We start from the raw sequence: 15,478 nt of genomic DNA, 5'->3' as shown, positions 1-15,478 counted from the left end.
CCTCCCCCCCTCCCTCCCTCCCTCCCTCCCTTCTTCCCTACTAGGGGAGCGCCGTGCAAGCTGCCTGGCCGGGCCCGCCGCGCTCGCGTGCTGAGCGCGTGGCCTACCCTGCGCGCTGCAGGCGCCCGGCTCTCCCTGTGGCTGCGGTCGCTACCGTGACCTCCCAACGCTCCATCCTCTGGGCACTCCTCCGCGCCGCCACGGTCCAGGGCGCAGCCGCGACGCGACGCCCATGGCCGTGACAGTGACACACGCGTGCACCAGAAAACGAAAGTCTCTTTCTGCCTCTTTTTTTTCACTTTGCCTCGAAATTTTCTAATTGGAGTCTAACCCGCTCTCGCCACTGCCAATCTTATAAGTCTACTCGGAGAGGAGGGGTCACCCCCCAAACTCCGACGTCATGTCAAACAACTTCCTCAGTGATCTGTTATCATGCAGCACAAAAACATGCAGTCTGAAGCAAACGCACGAAATATTTAGAACTTTCAAACTCTTTTTAACAACGTTGAGTAACTGTTTCGGTGTTGATAACTCGTATTACTAATAGGACTGTTATTATTAATAGCAGTGGTGTTAATAATACCTTTGTTGCTAATACATTTATGTTTTTAATAGCACTCATAATATTAACGGTACTGCTAAAGCACTGATTTTACTAACGTTACTGCTATTACCAATGGAATTGCTATAGCTAATACAGCGCTGATGTCGACTAATGGTGCTGCTTACACAGGCAGCAGACGCCGTACCCCTGCGCGCACGCGCCGCCCGGGTGGCCGCCCAGTGAGCGGCACTGCAGGTGGTGGTAGCAGGTGCCCGTCAGTCCCACGGCGGGGGCCTCGCAGGCGTCGTTGGGGAACTGCACCACCGTGAAGAGGTTCAGGACTGCGAACAATGGCGGGCGTTTCTCAAGGAATAGCTGCAATTTACCAGGAGCCGCTTTGGTTCCCTTTGCCATTATTATTTCCTTTTAAAGAGGAACACTTTTAAAGCACGAAAAGCATGGGTTTGCGTTTTTAAAATGTACAATTTTATAGATTTGCAGCAACACACATTTTAGATTCGTTATTGTTTTTTATGTTGTTGTTTTACTTACGATTTTTACGATGTACTCGCGCTTGGTACTTACATTTGGCTATCTTCTCGCGGAGTTTGGCCTTCTTGCTGTGCAGCCGGTGGCCAGCGGGTGGGAACACGATCCTCGAGCCGGCGGGGAGGTCCAGCCCCGCGTCGTCCGGGAAGGTGATCTTGGTGCCGGCGGGCGCGCTCTCGGCGGGGCCGAGGAGGCCGTCGGGGTGGCCGGCGCTGATCCACCTCCTGGAGGCCGCAGCGTGCCCGGCGCCCAGCCCGCCGGCCAACAGGCGCCGGTACACGGAAGGGATGTTGTCCGCGGCGCCCGGCGACATCCTGTCGTTCTGGCGCCGCCGCACCGTCACTGTCAGGTCCGCGACGCCGTCACGCCGCCCCGCCGCGGGCGCGGGCGCCGGGTCGCCGTCGAGGGGCGGCGCGGCGGGGACGCCGTGCGGCAGCAGCACCAGCAGCAGGACCACGATGAGCATCCCCCGGGCACATGGCAGCTGCGCAGGCTGCTGTCGCGCGGGGCTCGAGCATGCCCCTCGGAGCTTTCACCCAGACTGGCGACTGGGCCAGGGCGACGCAGCTGCAGCGCACCGCCGCGTCTGTCACGCCTCGCACGCCTGGCCGCCCCGCCCCGCCCCGCCTTGCCCCGCCCCGCCCGCACTCGTAATTGTCCAAAGCAGCCGCTATTTTCACCTCGGATGGCGGAGGAGAGAGGGCTGCTCTGCTCACAGGGCTCTACACTAAAAAACTAAAAACACAAAATTGTGATGAAAATACGAATATTGTTGTTAAAACTTGTGATGGAAATAAGAATTTTGGGGTTAAATATTTTTACAACCATGAATTTAGAGAGTGCTCGTAACGGAGCATGTGGATGAATTATAAGATATTTTTTTGAAAAAATGACAACGATGAGAATTGAGAGTTTTGATGCCGTTTCGTTACCCTACTATACTTGAGATTGGTCGACTATGGAGCTAACGCCTACTGTCTAAACATTTAATCGACTCCGGACCACACCCATTCAATCAGGATGAATGAACAAGTTTCGAAGGAAATATGTTTTTGTTTAAAATCTGCAGTAAGTCTCGATGGTCCCTTATCGTCAGTCACAAAAACAGTTGAGGAATGCGGGGGGGGGGGGTAATACCGAGTGAACTCATGGAGTGAGTGACTCAGGCCTTTATCAGTAGGTCGCCCTGGAGGACGTCGCGGAGTCGCCGCGAACTCCGAATGCGTCAGAAGCGGACAGCCGCTCCAGCCGGCACCTCCCGCACTACCCGCGAGCGCTCGCCCTCCAGAGCATCAAGTTTGTAGACCTGGTGTTGCCGTTCGGTTCCGCTGAGCATCCGCTGAGCAGCGCCGCGCGTTGCAGATGCTGCGGTGCCTGAGAGGTTGTCCAGTTAAGACGGATCCGTGCGGATCCGTGCGGACGCACACGGATTGTGCGGAACTTTGCGGAAGCACGTTTTAAAACGCATTGGTGGGTCTAAAAATGGTTGCATATGTGTTCACTAACATATGTTTGGAAAAAGGAACATTGTTCTACAAAAATAATGCCACTTTTTAGCCATATGCTTATAAAGTACAGTAAAACCTCCCGAGAATAAAATGGCTTAAAAGTGGCATTATTTTTGTAGAACAATGTTCCTCTTTCCAAATATATGTTAATGAACACACATGCAATCATTTTTAGACCTGCCAATGCGTTTTAAAACGTGCGTCCGCAAAGTTCCGGACAATCCGTGTGCGTCCGCACGGATCCGCACGGATCCGTCCTAACTGGACAACCTCTGATGCTGGCCGCCTCGGTGGTCGTCGTGCTGCTTCTTCCGGCTACCATGGCCGAGGGCGAGTCCGCCCTGTCCGGGGATCAAATAGGGCGTCAGAGGTACGGCAGTCTCTGGGACACCGCGAGTCTCTGTGATCGCTGGGTTACTTATCAAGAATGCGTGAGCAATCGGCAGGTGAGTGTCTCAACCCTTTATGGTCTGAGTGCATGGTGCGCTGGCAAGGCACGACTGTCGTGTTAGGGGCTTGCGCAAACCACGTGACTTTATTCGGGAGGGGATATTATGGGGACTGATGGTTCCTTCCAGTGCTCCGGTGCGGCGCGGGGGTGCGACGAGGGCGACTGGAGGTGCGAGCGCATGTACAGGGCCAACTGCGAGTGCAGCTGCAACGACCTCCCCGTGGCCGGCCTGGACCACTACGACCGCTGGGCAGAGTGCTACAGGCGCGAGGAGTGCGAGAACAAGAAGGAGGCGCACTTGCGCGGCTGCACTCACTTCGACTGCAGGTGCTCCAGGGCGTTCCTCCTGGAAAAGTGCCGGTGCGGGTGCCACCAGCCGGGAAACGTGACCAGCGACCAGAAGGGCTCCACCGCGCCCCCGACGAGCAACCCTGCAGAACCGGTCACAAGAAGCCCTCCAGAACCTGTGACAAGCAGCCCTGCAGAGCCTGCCACAAGCCGTACGGTCAATCTCGTGACAAGTAGAAGCCACATGCCTGTGACAAGCAGTACGGTCAATCCCGTGACAAGTAGAAGCCCAATGCCTGTGACAAGCAGTACGGTGGCTCCTGTGACTACCAGCCCCGCACGGCCTGTGACCAGCAGTACCGCTGCTGCCCCTGTTACTGATCGTCCCTGCTGTCCGTCAGGGTGCTCGATGTGGGACTATGGGTTTGTGCTTCTGTGTGCGTGTGCGTGCGTCGTGTGCCTGTGCGCGTGCGTGTTCGCGCGCTGCACAGAGGGCCGGGACAGCAAGGTGCGCCGCGGAGAGCCGCCGCCGTCGTACCACCGGAGTCACCGGAGGGAGCCGTCGTCCGTGAGCTACCTCCCGGAGCCAGGCGTGTCCCTGTCCTCCTGGGCGGATGGCACCGTCCGCAGCGAGGAGGCGGACCTGGTGTCGTACATCGAACAGGCCACCGCCGAGGTCCGAGACGCCATAATAGTCTCGAATACAGCCTGGGACCCACGAAGCTACAGTGCACAGAAATGGCTCCCCGTCCAAGAGTAGGCTCTTCAAAATCTCGACACGCTCCGAGTGATTAAAGGCAGCGCCCAGCGATGCGAAGGGTTGGCTGGAAACAAAAGCAGCGTACCCAGCCAGCATACCTCTTGGAAGAAAGCACACGGGACCACAACGTGCCTCGCAAGGCGGGAGGCCTGTCAAACAAGTACTCTTTGAAATTTATTCTTACAACTCGAAGAAATACTAATAACCTTGTTGAAAAAAAAAATGATAATAAAATTTAAAAGGAGCAAGGAGCTAATAAGGAAACAAACTTAATGCTATGGGTATTTCTTTATCACATAAGGTAAAAAAATGTAGAAAAATAAAAATCACAGTGACAAATGTGTCAAATATAGTAATGAACCTAACATAAATATCCATGCCATGCATCTCAAAAGCAGCATGGATGGAAAGCTTTCCCTATTCATCCTCTGGGAAAGAGAATGCTTTCTTCCTTTTGGGAGCACGCAACGACCTGCGAACAGTGGATGAGGAAGACGCACCTTCACCTGTTTCAATATCAGGAAGGCTTTTACTTGCTTGGCTGGATTGACGTGAACATGTTTTCTTCACATTTTTCACTGGAACATCAACAATCAGCTGGGATTCATCCAGAGAAGTATTTTCATTTTCAGAATCAACAGCAACAGTTCTGATCTTACTCCCCTTCTTTCTTCCTGCTTTCACTTTAGGAACTGCATTTGACTGAAGAGCTGCAGCAGTAGGCTTTACACCTGTTACTTCTTCAAAGACAAATTTACGAGTGGAACGATTACGAGTTTTTTTGGTAACTGTACTATCTTCTGATCTTTTTTTCGATAATTCTATTTTTCTTTGCTTTTGCTTTCTACTATTTCTCTTAGAGGGTGGTCTGACAATGTATTGGAAGTCACTGTCATCTGATTCTGACTCAATTTGTTCTGGTTCTAGATCAATTATATTTGGTTCAGAATTAATTGCAGAACCAGATTGAGATGAAGAAGCAATCTCAATATCTTTCCTTTGAGAAGACTGAGCACTTTGGTGTTGAGCTGGCATTGCAAAAGCTTTATCTTTTATCTGTTTCCTTCCATGTCCTAGAACCACAAACATCATAATTAGTATTTTTCTCAATTTAAAAAAAGACATATTCTCAGCAATTTTTTGCTACATTAATTAAAATAGAACTGACCAACTGAAATTCTTGTAATACCAAGAGAATCAACTGGGTTGATTGATCCTTCCAAGTTTTCTTGGATGGCCTTATCTAATTCCACATCAGCTCCATGAACATGTTGAAATTTGGAACCATGGGTAGCTGGAAATAAAACCAAGATAATCCAATACCAAATAAAGTTATCTCAGTCTGGTATTCTACCGGCTGAAAAGAGATTTAAAAAGGCTACCTTCCAGCAAGACTTTGATGTTGTTGTACTTGCTGCGGCATTTCTCTGCAGCGGCCTTCAGACTCCCTCGGTAGACGCGTCCCATCAGTGTTTCTAACGAGTAGGTTGCTTCAGGTAAATGTTCTTGGTCACGTGCAGGCCAAGGCATTAAGTATTTCCGATAGTTTCTCTCCAATCCATACTAAATTTGAGAAGAAAAAAAATGTGTAAAGTAAAACGGGTAGAATGCCAAGCCCGTGAGTTAAATGGAATGATTTTGAAATAATGTACCTCTCGAGCATTTGCAACAGTGAGAAATGCTCCCTCATAACTCAATTTGTGAAATATATAATTAGCATCAATAAATCCATGCATTTTAAGATTTTCCACAAATTTTAGAATAACACTCCATTCTTGAGGAGTTACTCTGTATTTGACTGAACCCCTCAACGGCTGCTGGGTATATAATCCATACATCAAATACAAAGCACCAATCCTCTTTATTTGGCTGTGTGGGGGCAGGATGAAAGATTTTGCAATAGTCAATACTTCTTCAGAGAATTCCAACAATTCTGCAAATGTGTCTTTGCCACTGAAATTAGAAGATAGGAAGATTAATACAATAAATTTGCAAGAACACATAAGAATGGGAAGTTGAAAACTTACGTATAAATTTCAGTAAACTTTTTCTCTTTCCATATTTTTCCAAAATCTTCGAACGTACTGGTTTGAAGTAGCAGAAACTCTTTCAGGATATTTTCACAGTCGGTGTATACTCCTTCTGCAATAAATAAGTCATTTGAAGCGCGAAGCTGAAACAATAAACACTTAAGTTCAAAAACTGGAACACACACTAAACTAAGTAAGCATGGTACTCTAAAACTATGAATGAAATAAATTTTTAAATTAACCGTTTTCCCAGACTTGTCTGATGTGTCATTCGCAACACTTTGGTTGTCGCCAGATTGGACATTGTTTTCAGAAAGGACATCATCATCGATGTCCATACTATCCATTTTGAAATCACTACACTTCAAACGAATTAATCACAACAAATTCACTAGAGACCAAGACCTACCCCTCTCCCCTCGCCCCTCCTCACCCACCAACAAAAACAAGAAACAGATGACTGATACATGTGTGAAAACAGCGGGAAGTTTCGAAAAAATCATTTGTTTGCTTTTGCAGTACGCCTTTACATGCTAGAATTGAAAGAAATATCACCTGATGTAGTTGATTTGCTTCTATGCCTTTCGCCTGACTTACGTAGGTACAGTTGCGTCTGCTTTATCCAGTAGTTTGGGACAGCTAATCCGATTTCTCATCTGTTTCTTCGTATCGATTTCTCATACGATGATTGACTCCTCCCTCCTCCCGCGCAAACTCGCTACAGTCGGCTGAAAAAAAGGGGTGGATCGAGTAGCTGTCAATATTTTCTCAGCTCTTAAAAGAAGGCACTTTTCTTGTTTACTATGCCAGTGTCATTATGAACAGTGGTCACCCAGCTGCACTAGTCCAATCGAAACTTTTGTATGACCTTTGTGTCCGTCTGGGTGAAAATGAGAAAGGTAAATTTCGTCGGGCCTTGTCGCTGTCGTACTGAAAAGTTTGACTAGGGTTAGTCCATTTTTCGCTCACTCAATAAAGGTTCTAGAGGCGCAATGCCATTTTATTGTTGTCTATCTTTAAATGTAATCTGCATTGCGAGTTGTCGTTTTAGACTTTCAGGTTTTCGGAGGTTAGGACTCATTTTATTTCAATCAAAATCTGCTGACTTTTTATATGAACTTTATTGTCACCTAAAAAAACAATTCCTGGAAATTGTGTGCTTCCTTCACTAATCATTGGTTTATCTTGAACTAATTTTCGTTAATTTGACTTCCGTTGTTTCTGTATCTTTGTCTTTTGAACAGGTGCTTCTCCTACCCATCTACTTGGCATTGCAATCAAAACGTTGGACGATCACAAATATATATCGGAGACTGCTGTGAACGAATTTGTTATTGTTGAGGGTATCAAACAAAAACTTTCACTCATTGGAAAAGAAGAAGTTGCTACTTTCCGTGATCTGCATCGCAAGCTCAAAACTCATGTATGTGTCTACAGTTCATTTCTCTATAACTTGTTTTGATATAAGTTCTCTTCGTTTAATGGTATATTTCTCACACCTCCAGTGTTCTATTCTCAAGAACAAAGCAGAAATAATTGCTTTACTGAGTAGTTTGAGTGATCTGACTGTTCCCTCTTCAAGATCAGATAAAGTATTAATGGTATGTATATGATTGAACTTTTGTTAATGCTATGTGTCATCAAAGCTCTTTGTGTTCTGAATTTGCAATAATTAAAATCTATCTGATCAGGAAATGCAGATAAACAGCCTAGCGAATATGGAATCTCTGAACCTTAATTCTAAGAGTAAAGCCTGGGAGAAAAACTGGGAAAACAACAATGCTACTAGTATGGTTGTAAAGAAGACCACTCCAATTACTACAGGTAGTCATTTTAATTATTTTCATTCACCTTTCACAGTGAGTCATTTTTTTCTAAATGGGAAGTGATGTAACTTGTAATATGTCTTAATCTATTATTCTTCTTCAGGGACTAAACCTCATACTTTGTCCTGCGCAAGTCCTCGTGCTGTTTGGTCTGAAACTAGTGGTCATTTTGGTAAGATTCAAAGAAATGTAAAATTGTCTCTTTTTCTCCACATTTCAACTCATTTGATTCTTCCTTTCTGTGATCTCTTTTAGATCAGCCAAATGTCTCTGAGCAGACAATCATTCAAGAGCTGTTGTACAGTTTTCAAGGAATTGAAGGGAAAGTTCTCAAACGTGATTCTACCAGCAGTGGCTTTTATATTAGCCATAAGGTAGATCAAAGTAGCCTTTTTTTGCGTACCTTCTTCATGGTTCTGTTTTCTTTCAAATATTAATTTGGTATTTTCAACATAGTTTCAGCTATCCAGGCCGCAGCGAAGAATTGTTGAACGATTAGCAGAATTAGGATGGCTTCATAATAAACTGGAAGCTTTCCGTGAGGCAGACAGGCATCGCTCCGTCAGCAAAGGCCTCATTGCACAAGCTTTAAATACTGTTATTTCCAGTGAACTAACTGAGTTTTACAGGATCTTGGCTGATCTTCAGTCTCAGGTAGATGTCAGCTGTGGCATACACACATTTAAATTAGGGTATTCTACTCCCTAGTATCATATATATTTTGAATGAATTATTGATCGTGTTTATTGTTTTGTTAGCTCCATCAACAAACCGAGAGAAGTATTGAGTCTCCCATGTCAGAAGGTGCTTCAAGAGGCTCTGGAGGATCTCAGAGCTCCTTAAACCAACCAGCTTTAACACTTCTCCAATTGGAAGTCCATACACGCCTGCCATTTACCCGCCTTAGGTGGTTGGTTGCTGTTTGTGAAGCATGCCAAGATAAAAAGGGTGGTGCTCTTGTATCAACTGTTCATGGGTTTCTGAGAAATGGTGACAAGTATGCCTGTAATATTGTGCACACCCTTCTTGTGGCTGTAAGTCTACCATTGATTGCTAAAAATGCATTGTATGAACATTGTTGTCTGTGCTGCTTTACCTTTTTTTTCTTTTTTTTCTTCTGGTGTTTCCTTTCTCCTTTCTCATTCTTTTTGTTGTTAGGAAAAATAAATAAACTGTTCATTTTTCTAGGTCTGCAAACCTCTGTATGCCATGCTTTCAAGATGGATATTGGATGGGGAACTTGAAGATCCGTTTCAAGAATTCTTCGTCCAAACTAACTTACAGATTAAAAGTGATGATCAACTATGGCATGAAAAGTACAAAGTTAGGTGAGTGCACTGTTTCCTTATCTGCGGAGTGTGGTGTGATTTTATCTCTTTTTATTGATTGTACAATCTTTTACTTCCAATTTTAGAGAGTCAATGATCCCATCCTTTATATCTATGGCTCAGGCTCGAAAAATTTTAGCAACTGGTAAAAGCATTAACTTTTTACGACAAGTATGTGAAGATCATTCACCTGTTAATAGTAGAGAAATGTTGCGGCAAGCCTTGGAAAAAAGTAGTGGTAAGCAATTTCTTCAAAAAACGGAAGTCAGATGTTAAGGTACTTCAATTTGTTCCTATAAATCATTTTTTTTTCCAGCTGAGGCATTGTTTGCTTTAGATCAGCACAGTGACCTTCAGAGCTTAATGGACACGACATATCTTGAAATTTCTCGAAGAGTACTTGATGTTTTGAACAGCAAATATAAATTTATGGAACACATGCAAGCACTGAGGCGGTACTTGCTACTTGGCCAGGGAGATTTTATACGTCATTTAATGGAGATCCTGGAGTAAGGTTTTTGTTTTATGTGAGGTGATTTTTTTCTTTTTTCGTCAAGTCTAATAGTAATTTGATACTTGGTCACCTTACAGGCCCGAGTTGCGAAAACCTGCTTCCGAACTCAACTCTCACAACCTGTCAGGCATATTAGAGTCAGCTATTCGATCAACAAATGCTCAGTTTGAAGATGTTTCAATTTTGCAACGTCTGGATGTGCGTCTCCTTGAACATAGCCCAGGCGACACTGGATGGGATATATTCAGCATGGATTATAACATGGATGGTCCAATTGGAACAGTTAGTGTATTTTTCTTGTTTAATAACAGAAGAAACAAGTTCTTGTCGTCTTCTAAAGCACATACTTTTTGACAGGTCTTCTCTTCTTGCACTTTGTCATATCTTATGCTTTTTAATGCACTATGGCGTGCTAAACGCATTGAATGGATTTTGTCTCTGATGTGGAAGCGCTTAACAACCTCAGCTAAAATGTTACCAAGGATTCCTGGTGAGGAAACTCAAGCTTGGCATAGATAAATCCTAATATTAATATTTTAAAAACAGAACCTTTTCTCATTTTTATTTCTGTTCTAGAGTTGTCTCCTGTGCTTCAACAATTATATTTGTTGTCTGCTGAAATGATTCATATGATTCATCAACTTCAGTACTATTTCTTATTTGAAGTAATGGAATGTTCTTGGGACAAACTAATTAGTAATGTTCAGCAGGCTGATGGCTTGGATGATATAATAAAAGCTCACAATCAATTTCTTGGAAGAATCAAGGCTGGGGCATTGGTTGATGATTCCTCAGAGGTATGTGTGATCACTCTGACAACATACTTAGATTAAAAGAAATCATGATCATTTTTTATTTTTTTTAATTTGTGAATTATAATTGTATTTTAGGAACTCTCCACCCAATTACGGACCATATATGACCTGGCTCTTCAACTGCAAGCTTTGGAAGAAAAGCTCCATGTCTGTGTTGTTCGAGAAGTACAACGCAGGGCAGAGCTAGAAAAGTATATTGAAGAACATGGTACAAACAATAACATTGAAGGGCAAAACCAAGCTGCCATTAAAGAATTTGAGCAGTTCTTGTCATCAACAAGAGTTGGTTTACGTGTTTTGGCTCAGAGCTATCAAGAAGTTGTAAAGCGGTTTCTGCTTCTTCTTGCCAGTCATCCTGAAATAAGTTTGCAATTGTTAAGTTCTAGGCTTGATTTCAATGATCATTATAAACGTCACGACACTCGATTGGCTGCACCGTTAACATATCAACACAGACGGCAAAGTGAGGTTCTCACAGCGTTTTCGTCCCCCCACTCTACATTCCGAGCTCCCTCTGAGCCCTTGTAAAGCAACTCACATACCACGTGGTAACTGAGTGCCAACTTTTATTGCATTATTTTTCTGATACAATTAGGACGTGCGTAAAGATTCCTTTTTTAGAACTGTACTTTACATGTGCCATCATAATGCCATTTTGAATGGTTTATAAATGTGTGAAAGTTTTTTTGTCCATTTGTTTGTTTCTTCAATGGTATGTTTGTTTGATTCATTGTTTAGTAGTAACTTTCTGCTTAGAGTTAAACTAGTACTGATCTCACCTTGAAAGTCATGCTGCTATTGCAATCATAACTATCCACCAAGCTAAAAACTTTTATGAAGTTTTAAACAATGTAACAATTTTAGCTATTATTTTATATTCTATGTGTGAACTATTACTTAAATGTTTCTTCAGGGTTTTTTCTTTTTTCTTTATCTATCTATCTATCAATTTTTTGAAAATAGTGGTGTAAGAGCTGAAAAAGTTACTGTTATGGCTAACTTTAAGTCTGCATGCTATGAGTGGAGTGGACCTTGTGATGTTGGTATCATCTCTAATTTAAAGTAGTTCTTACCCTTAATTATAATTTTATAATCTATTTTTAATTTTGTAAATACCTAACTCTGTAGAAGAAATACAATTGCTTACTTGAACTTACAATTGTAAGTTGCAAGGTAACCAGGTCTTTTAGATCTTGATTGTTGTCTGTTGAGAACATCTATCTATCCAGTGAAATGATTTGTTAAAATTCTCTCTCATGGAAGATGAAGTGTATATTTATTTGCTGCTGTTACCAGTGATATGTCATCCTGCTGCACAGGCTTTCATGCTACCAATTAACTTATTCATTCTGTAAATTTATTTTTTGTGCTATTTCTGCCCAGAGCTCTAGCAAATGTTGTATCATCAAATTGCATCATTGATGCGGCACAAATAAACTGTTAAACAACGTTCGTTTTGTGTCCGTGCTTTCTTGTCGGTGCTGAGTGGAGGCTAATAAATTAGGAACTTAGGATTTACAGGATCCAATAAGGAAATTTAGCCAAATGCCGTACTCCAGATAGCGCTTCCTCAGCCAAATTATACAGCAAATTATGTAAATCAGTCAAACCCCATGTGATAACTTTAGTGAGTTTCGGTTGTTAAACCTTCCTTTCCTCAACTACTTAGGTTGTAATGATCAGACCACAATCATTCAGTGAAGTGACAGAGATGAAACATGATGACTTTTACCTAAGATAATTGGAATTTTGTAATTATTTTAGAAAAGTATAGTTTGCTGCTAACATTAGCGTTTAATTAATTTTCATTGCTTTCAGATGAACTTTCTGCTTGTGACATCATATCATGGGTACATCTGTACACTTATTTTTTTTAATTTTTTAAATGCTGAAAGCGAAGACACGAGACAGATGCAAGTCTGTCTGAATGCTTTTATCACAGTAAACCAAAGAATGGAAGATGCAATACTTATTCCCAAAGCGGAAGCAATCTAAAACCAAAGTTAAGGTAAGTGAAACTCTATTAATTTTTGTAACAGATGAACGTACCAGTGGTGCCAAAGGATGAGCTCCATCATTTTCAAAATGATGGGGAGTAGAATGCAGGGTTCAGGGGTGCTAATGTAAGAATGATTAATAATAGCTTAGTTCCTGAATCTTTTGTTCTGCAATATCCACAATGCAAGTTCTACAAGATTTAATTTTGAATTTTTCTGTATCTATGCGAAACTAAGATCATTGAAGTCTTAGATGTGTTTTATCATATAAATGGATGAAGATCTGTATTTCTATTCTTCTCAGGTGATTCTCATTAAAAGAAAAAAAGCAAGAATTCTTTGGTCTTACAAGACGGGATAGGAGTGGAACTCGATATTTTAAAGGACAAATTGAATTTGTCCTTGGAGATTGATGAGGATGATCTCTCCGCACCAACTTTCATGGTCAGACTATAATACTTGGATCGTTTTACATGGTGAGTACAATTTCATATTGAGAGGGGTTACAATTTTGCTAATTATGACAATATTTATTTTTATCAAGTCTGAGACTTAAAAATATGTGTTTAAATCATTGAGCATTAAACTGATCTTTACTATCTAGCTCCTAGGACATTTCTACTAGTTCTGATTAGGTCCACTCTCTAGCCCATTTTCTTTAATGAGGAGGGTACATTTATAATAATATATTGGTTAAAAGAATCTGCAATCAAATTAGGATAAAAAAAGGGTCTTTTGTGAGCTGAGAGGATTATCCTCACAGGAGTTCACTAGTTCCTTTTCAGTTTAGTTTTGTTTATTTATACATCCGTTGGAAGATAGAGGTTGCTTGTCCTAGGCAGTGCTTTTGAAGCATGGCACATCAATTTTAAGCAGCCACCTGAAACTGCAAGGAGTACAGAGAGGAGTTGGTGTCACCTTGATACATGTAGACCAAAATTCTGATTTGAACCTGTTGCAGGAAAACTGTTCAATAGTTGCATCTGTGCTCGTCATCAGCTACGCAGCCTATGTGTCACCTGATGTATGCTGAGTTGGCGTCACGGCACACAGCATGAAAAATGGCCCCTTTTTCTCATGATCACAGGACTGAATCAGGTAAGTTTTGACCTTCAATGTGATGTTAACTTAAAATACCAGTAGTTTTATGGTAGTCATGTCTGGTAAAAGTTTATTTTGGTATTGTTTCTATTTGGACCGGCTAGCGCGCCAGATTCAAAAGACCACCCCTTAAAACTCAAATTTCTCTGAACAGGGGTTGTTTCTGGCGGAACCAAAAGTAATTTTGTGGTCCCCTGGTTCACCCCTGTCGATTCGACTACTTTTCCGTCGAAATCCGGACCCATCAATTTTCGCTAAAAACACAAAGGCTATATAGCCTTTGTAAATTTGGCCAAAAATGAAAAAAATAAAAATTGCTGGAAATGGTTGGGATTGGCCAGACAGCATCCTCTTTCAATCTCTCCGTCGAAATTTCACGCCGCCGGGCCATTTTAAGTGAGTTTTGCCTGTTTTTCTTGGGCTCGCCTGCTAGGTAGGCAGCCCATGGTACGCTGCCCGCCAGATTCAAAAGATCACCCCTTAAAACTCAAGTTTCTCTGGACAGGGGTGGTTTCTGACGGAACCAAAAGTAGTTTTGTGGTTCCCTCGTTCCCCTCTGTCGATTCGACTACTTTCCCATTGAAATCTGGACCCATCAATTTTCTCTAAAAATACAAAGGCTATAGCCTTTGTAAATTTGGCCAAAAATGAAAAAAATTAAAATCGCTGGAAATGATTGGAATTGGTCTAGGTGGGTCGCCTTTGACCTCCTCTGTCGAAATTGCGTGCTCCTGCCTCTTTTGCATCCTGTTTCTTCGACTATAAAATTGCGTCTTTGGTTTGTTGCAGGGATCGGCCTGGAGGTGTACCTGACTTGGACATCAGCAAAGCAGCCTATGGGTCACCTGCTGTATGCTGAGTTGGTGTCGCAGCACACAGCAGGAGGAATCGCTCCTTTTTCTGATGATCGCAGGAGTTAATCTGGTAAGTTTTGACTTTCAATGTGTGATGTTAACATAAAATACCAGTACATCTATGATAGTCATGCCTGGCAAAAGTTTATTGTGGTATTGTTGCTATTTGGGGGTTACTTGTCATTTCTTTACTGCTTATTCTCATTGCATATATATGGCTTATTACTTGAGCCTAAAATATATTGTGTTTTAAATTTAGTGCGGAACTGGAGGCAAATCATTAGTAATCACTGACAGTAATGCTATTTATTTCATTTGTCTGGTACAGTCGTAGTAAAATAGGAAGTGATGCTGCTTCTTGTCCAAAGGGATGTGCCTGGACTTGATGCTGGCCACCTGTAACATAGAAAGTTCATTTGATGAGTTGGCATCACAGTGATACATATGGACCAGAAAACGTTTGAGTTTGAACTCTGAGATAATTATAATTAAACTTATAGATTTGTTTCATTCTTTTTCAGGTATTCAGATTCACCTCAAGTCACCAGCAACCAGCAGAAAGAAGCCAGCTACTAGAGGAAGACTTACTCTTAAAATGTAAATGATTTGAAACAATAAAGAATAAAAAATGACTATATCTGACATTTGACTTGATTTCATACACCTAGTTAGCTAGAAGCTGTGGCAACTGTGGATGTAGTAGCAGACTGCCACCACTACAGCAGTGACGTCACGGGCGACTCGGATGCAGCTGTCGTGGAGCCGTGGAGGCAGCAGTAGACTTACTACTACTACCCCCACAGCCCCCGCTGCAGCACCCAAGTCGCCCGTGACGTCACTGCTGTAGCGGCGGCACCCCGCTACTACCTCCACAGCAGCCGCAGCCGGGAGGAGGGCAGGGGGAGGGGAGGTT

General features: G+C 42.9%; 4 protein-coding genes across 5 annotated transcripts in view; 2 read left to right on the top strand and 2 right to left on the bottom strand.

Moving 5' to 3' along the window:
* The window catches only part of LOC113216579 (uncharacterized), a 3,745-nt gene extending 2,051 nt beyond the window's left edge, over positions 1-1,694 (bottom strand). The window contains exons 1-2 of the mRNA XM_052269270.1: positions 1,130-1,694; positions 730-885 (exon numbers count right to left, since the gene is read on the bottom strand). Of these exons, the coding sequence (XP_052125230.1) occupies positions 730-885; positions 1,130-1,559 (586 nt within the window). The 5' untranslated portion in view covers positions 1,560-1,694. The remainder of the gene's footprint in view (positions 1-729; positions 886-1,129) is intronic.
* Positions 1,695-2,280: 586 nt separating this feature from the next.
* Positions 2,281-4,431, top strand: LOC113209828 (uncharacterized). The gene is made up of 4 exons (XM_026427538.2): positions 2,281-2,389; positions 2,456-2,471; positions 2,878-3,047; positions 3,180-4,431. Exons 2-4 carry the CDS (start codon positions 2,456-2,458, stop codon positions 4,098-4,100), a joined length of 1,107 nt encoding a protein of 368 aa, XP_026283323.2. The 5' UTR covers positions 2,281-2,389; the 3' UTR covers positions 4,101-4,431.
* On the bottom strand, positions 4,370-6,537 carry LOC113209826 (snRNA-activating protein complex subunit 1-like). Of its 2 annotated transcripts, none has more exons than XM_026427534.2 (6): positions 6,321-6,537; positions 6,128-6,242; positions 5,753-6,053; positions 5,483-5,663; positions 5,269-5,394; positions 4,370-5,173 (listed from the first exon to the last, which is right to left on the bottom strand). In XM_026427534.2, exons 1-6 carry the CDS (start codon positions 6,475-6,477, stop codon positions 4,518-4,520), a joined length of 1,536 nt encoding a protein of 511 aa, XP_026283319.1. In that variant the 5' UTR covers positions 6,478-6,537; the 3' UTR covers positions 4,370-4,517. The 2 variants fall into 2 exon arrangements, with proteins under 2 accessions (XP_026283319.1, XP_026283320.1); XM_026427535.2 differs by having other exon boundaries at positions 6,128-6,273; positions 6,373-6,537.
* Positions 6,538-6,835: 298 nt separating this feature from the next.
* On the top strand, positions 6,836-12,065 carry LOC113209823 (gamma-tubulin complex component 3). Its single transcript, XM_026427530.2, has 15 exons — positions 6,836-7,029; positions 7,375-7,553; positions 7,636-7,731; positions 7,822-7,954; positions 8,060-8,128; positions 8,212-8,330; positions 8,413-8,610; positions 8,715-8,990; positions 9,145-9,284; positions 9,371-9,522; positions 9,601-9,793; positions 9,876-10,080; positions 10,156-10,288; positions 10,375-10,595; positions 10,689-12,065. The coding sequence occupies exons 1-15, from the start codon at positions 6,948-6,950 to the stop codon at positions 11,139-11,141; spliced, it is 2,649 nt and encodes an 882-aa protein (XP_026283315.1). The 5' UTR covers positions 6,836-6,947; the 3' UTR covers positions 11,142-12,065.
* Positions 12,066-15,478: the final 3,413 nt, after the last annotated feature.

Source organism: Frankliniella occidentalis, unplaced genomic scaffold (assembly GCF_000697945.3).
Source record: "Frankliniella occidentalis isolate FOCC.00 unplaced genomic scaffold, Focc_3.1 Scaffold88, whole genome shotgun sequence".
Classification (NCBI taxonomy): Eukaryota; Metazoa; Arthropoda; class Insecta; order Thysanoptera; family Thripidae; genus Frankliniella; species Frankliniella occidentalis.
The sequence above is the reverse complement of the archived record's forward strand: the minus strand, read 5'-3'. Positions and strand labels throughout refer to the sequence as shown.

Bases quoted from the DNA above. Each gene is read 5' to 3' on its own strand.
- LOC113209823 (XM_026427530.2), top strand. From the start codon at position 6,948: ATGAACAGTGGTCACCCAGCTGCACTAGTCCAATCGAAACTTTTGTAT. The intron at 8,991-9,144 runs GTAAGTCTACCA...TCATTTTTCTAG, and splicing joins TGCACACCCTTCTTGTGGCT to GTCTGCAAACCTCTGTATGC. The intron at 10,081-10,155 runs GTTAGTGTATTT...ACTTTTTGACAG, and splicing joins TGGATGGTCCAATTGGAACA to GTCTTCTCTTCTTGCACTTT.
- LOC113209826 (XM_026427534.2), bottom strand. From the start codon at position 6,477: ATGGATAGTATGGACATCGATGATGATGTCCTTTCTGAAAACAATGTC. The intron at 5,395-5,482 runs GTAGCCTTTTTA...TTTTATTTCCAG, and splicing joins CATCAAAGTCTTGCTGGAAG to CTACCCATGGTTCCAAATTT. The intron at 5,174-5,268 runs GTCAGTTCTATT...TTGTGGTTCTAG, and splicing joins TATTACAAGAATTTCAGTTG to GACATGGAAGGAAACAGATA.
- LOC113209828 (XM_026427538.2), top strand. The intron at 3,048-3,179 runs GTGAGTGTCTCA...GGTTCCTTCCAG, and splicing joins AATGCGTGAGCAATCGGCAG to TGCTCCGGTGCGGCGCGGGG.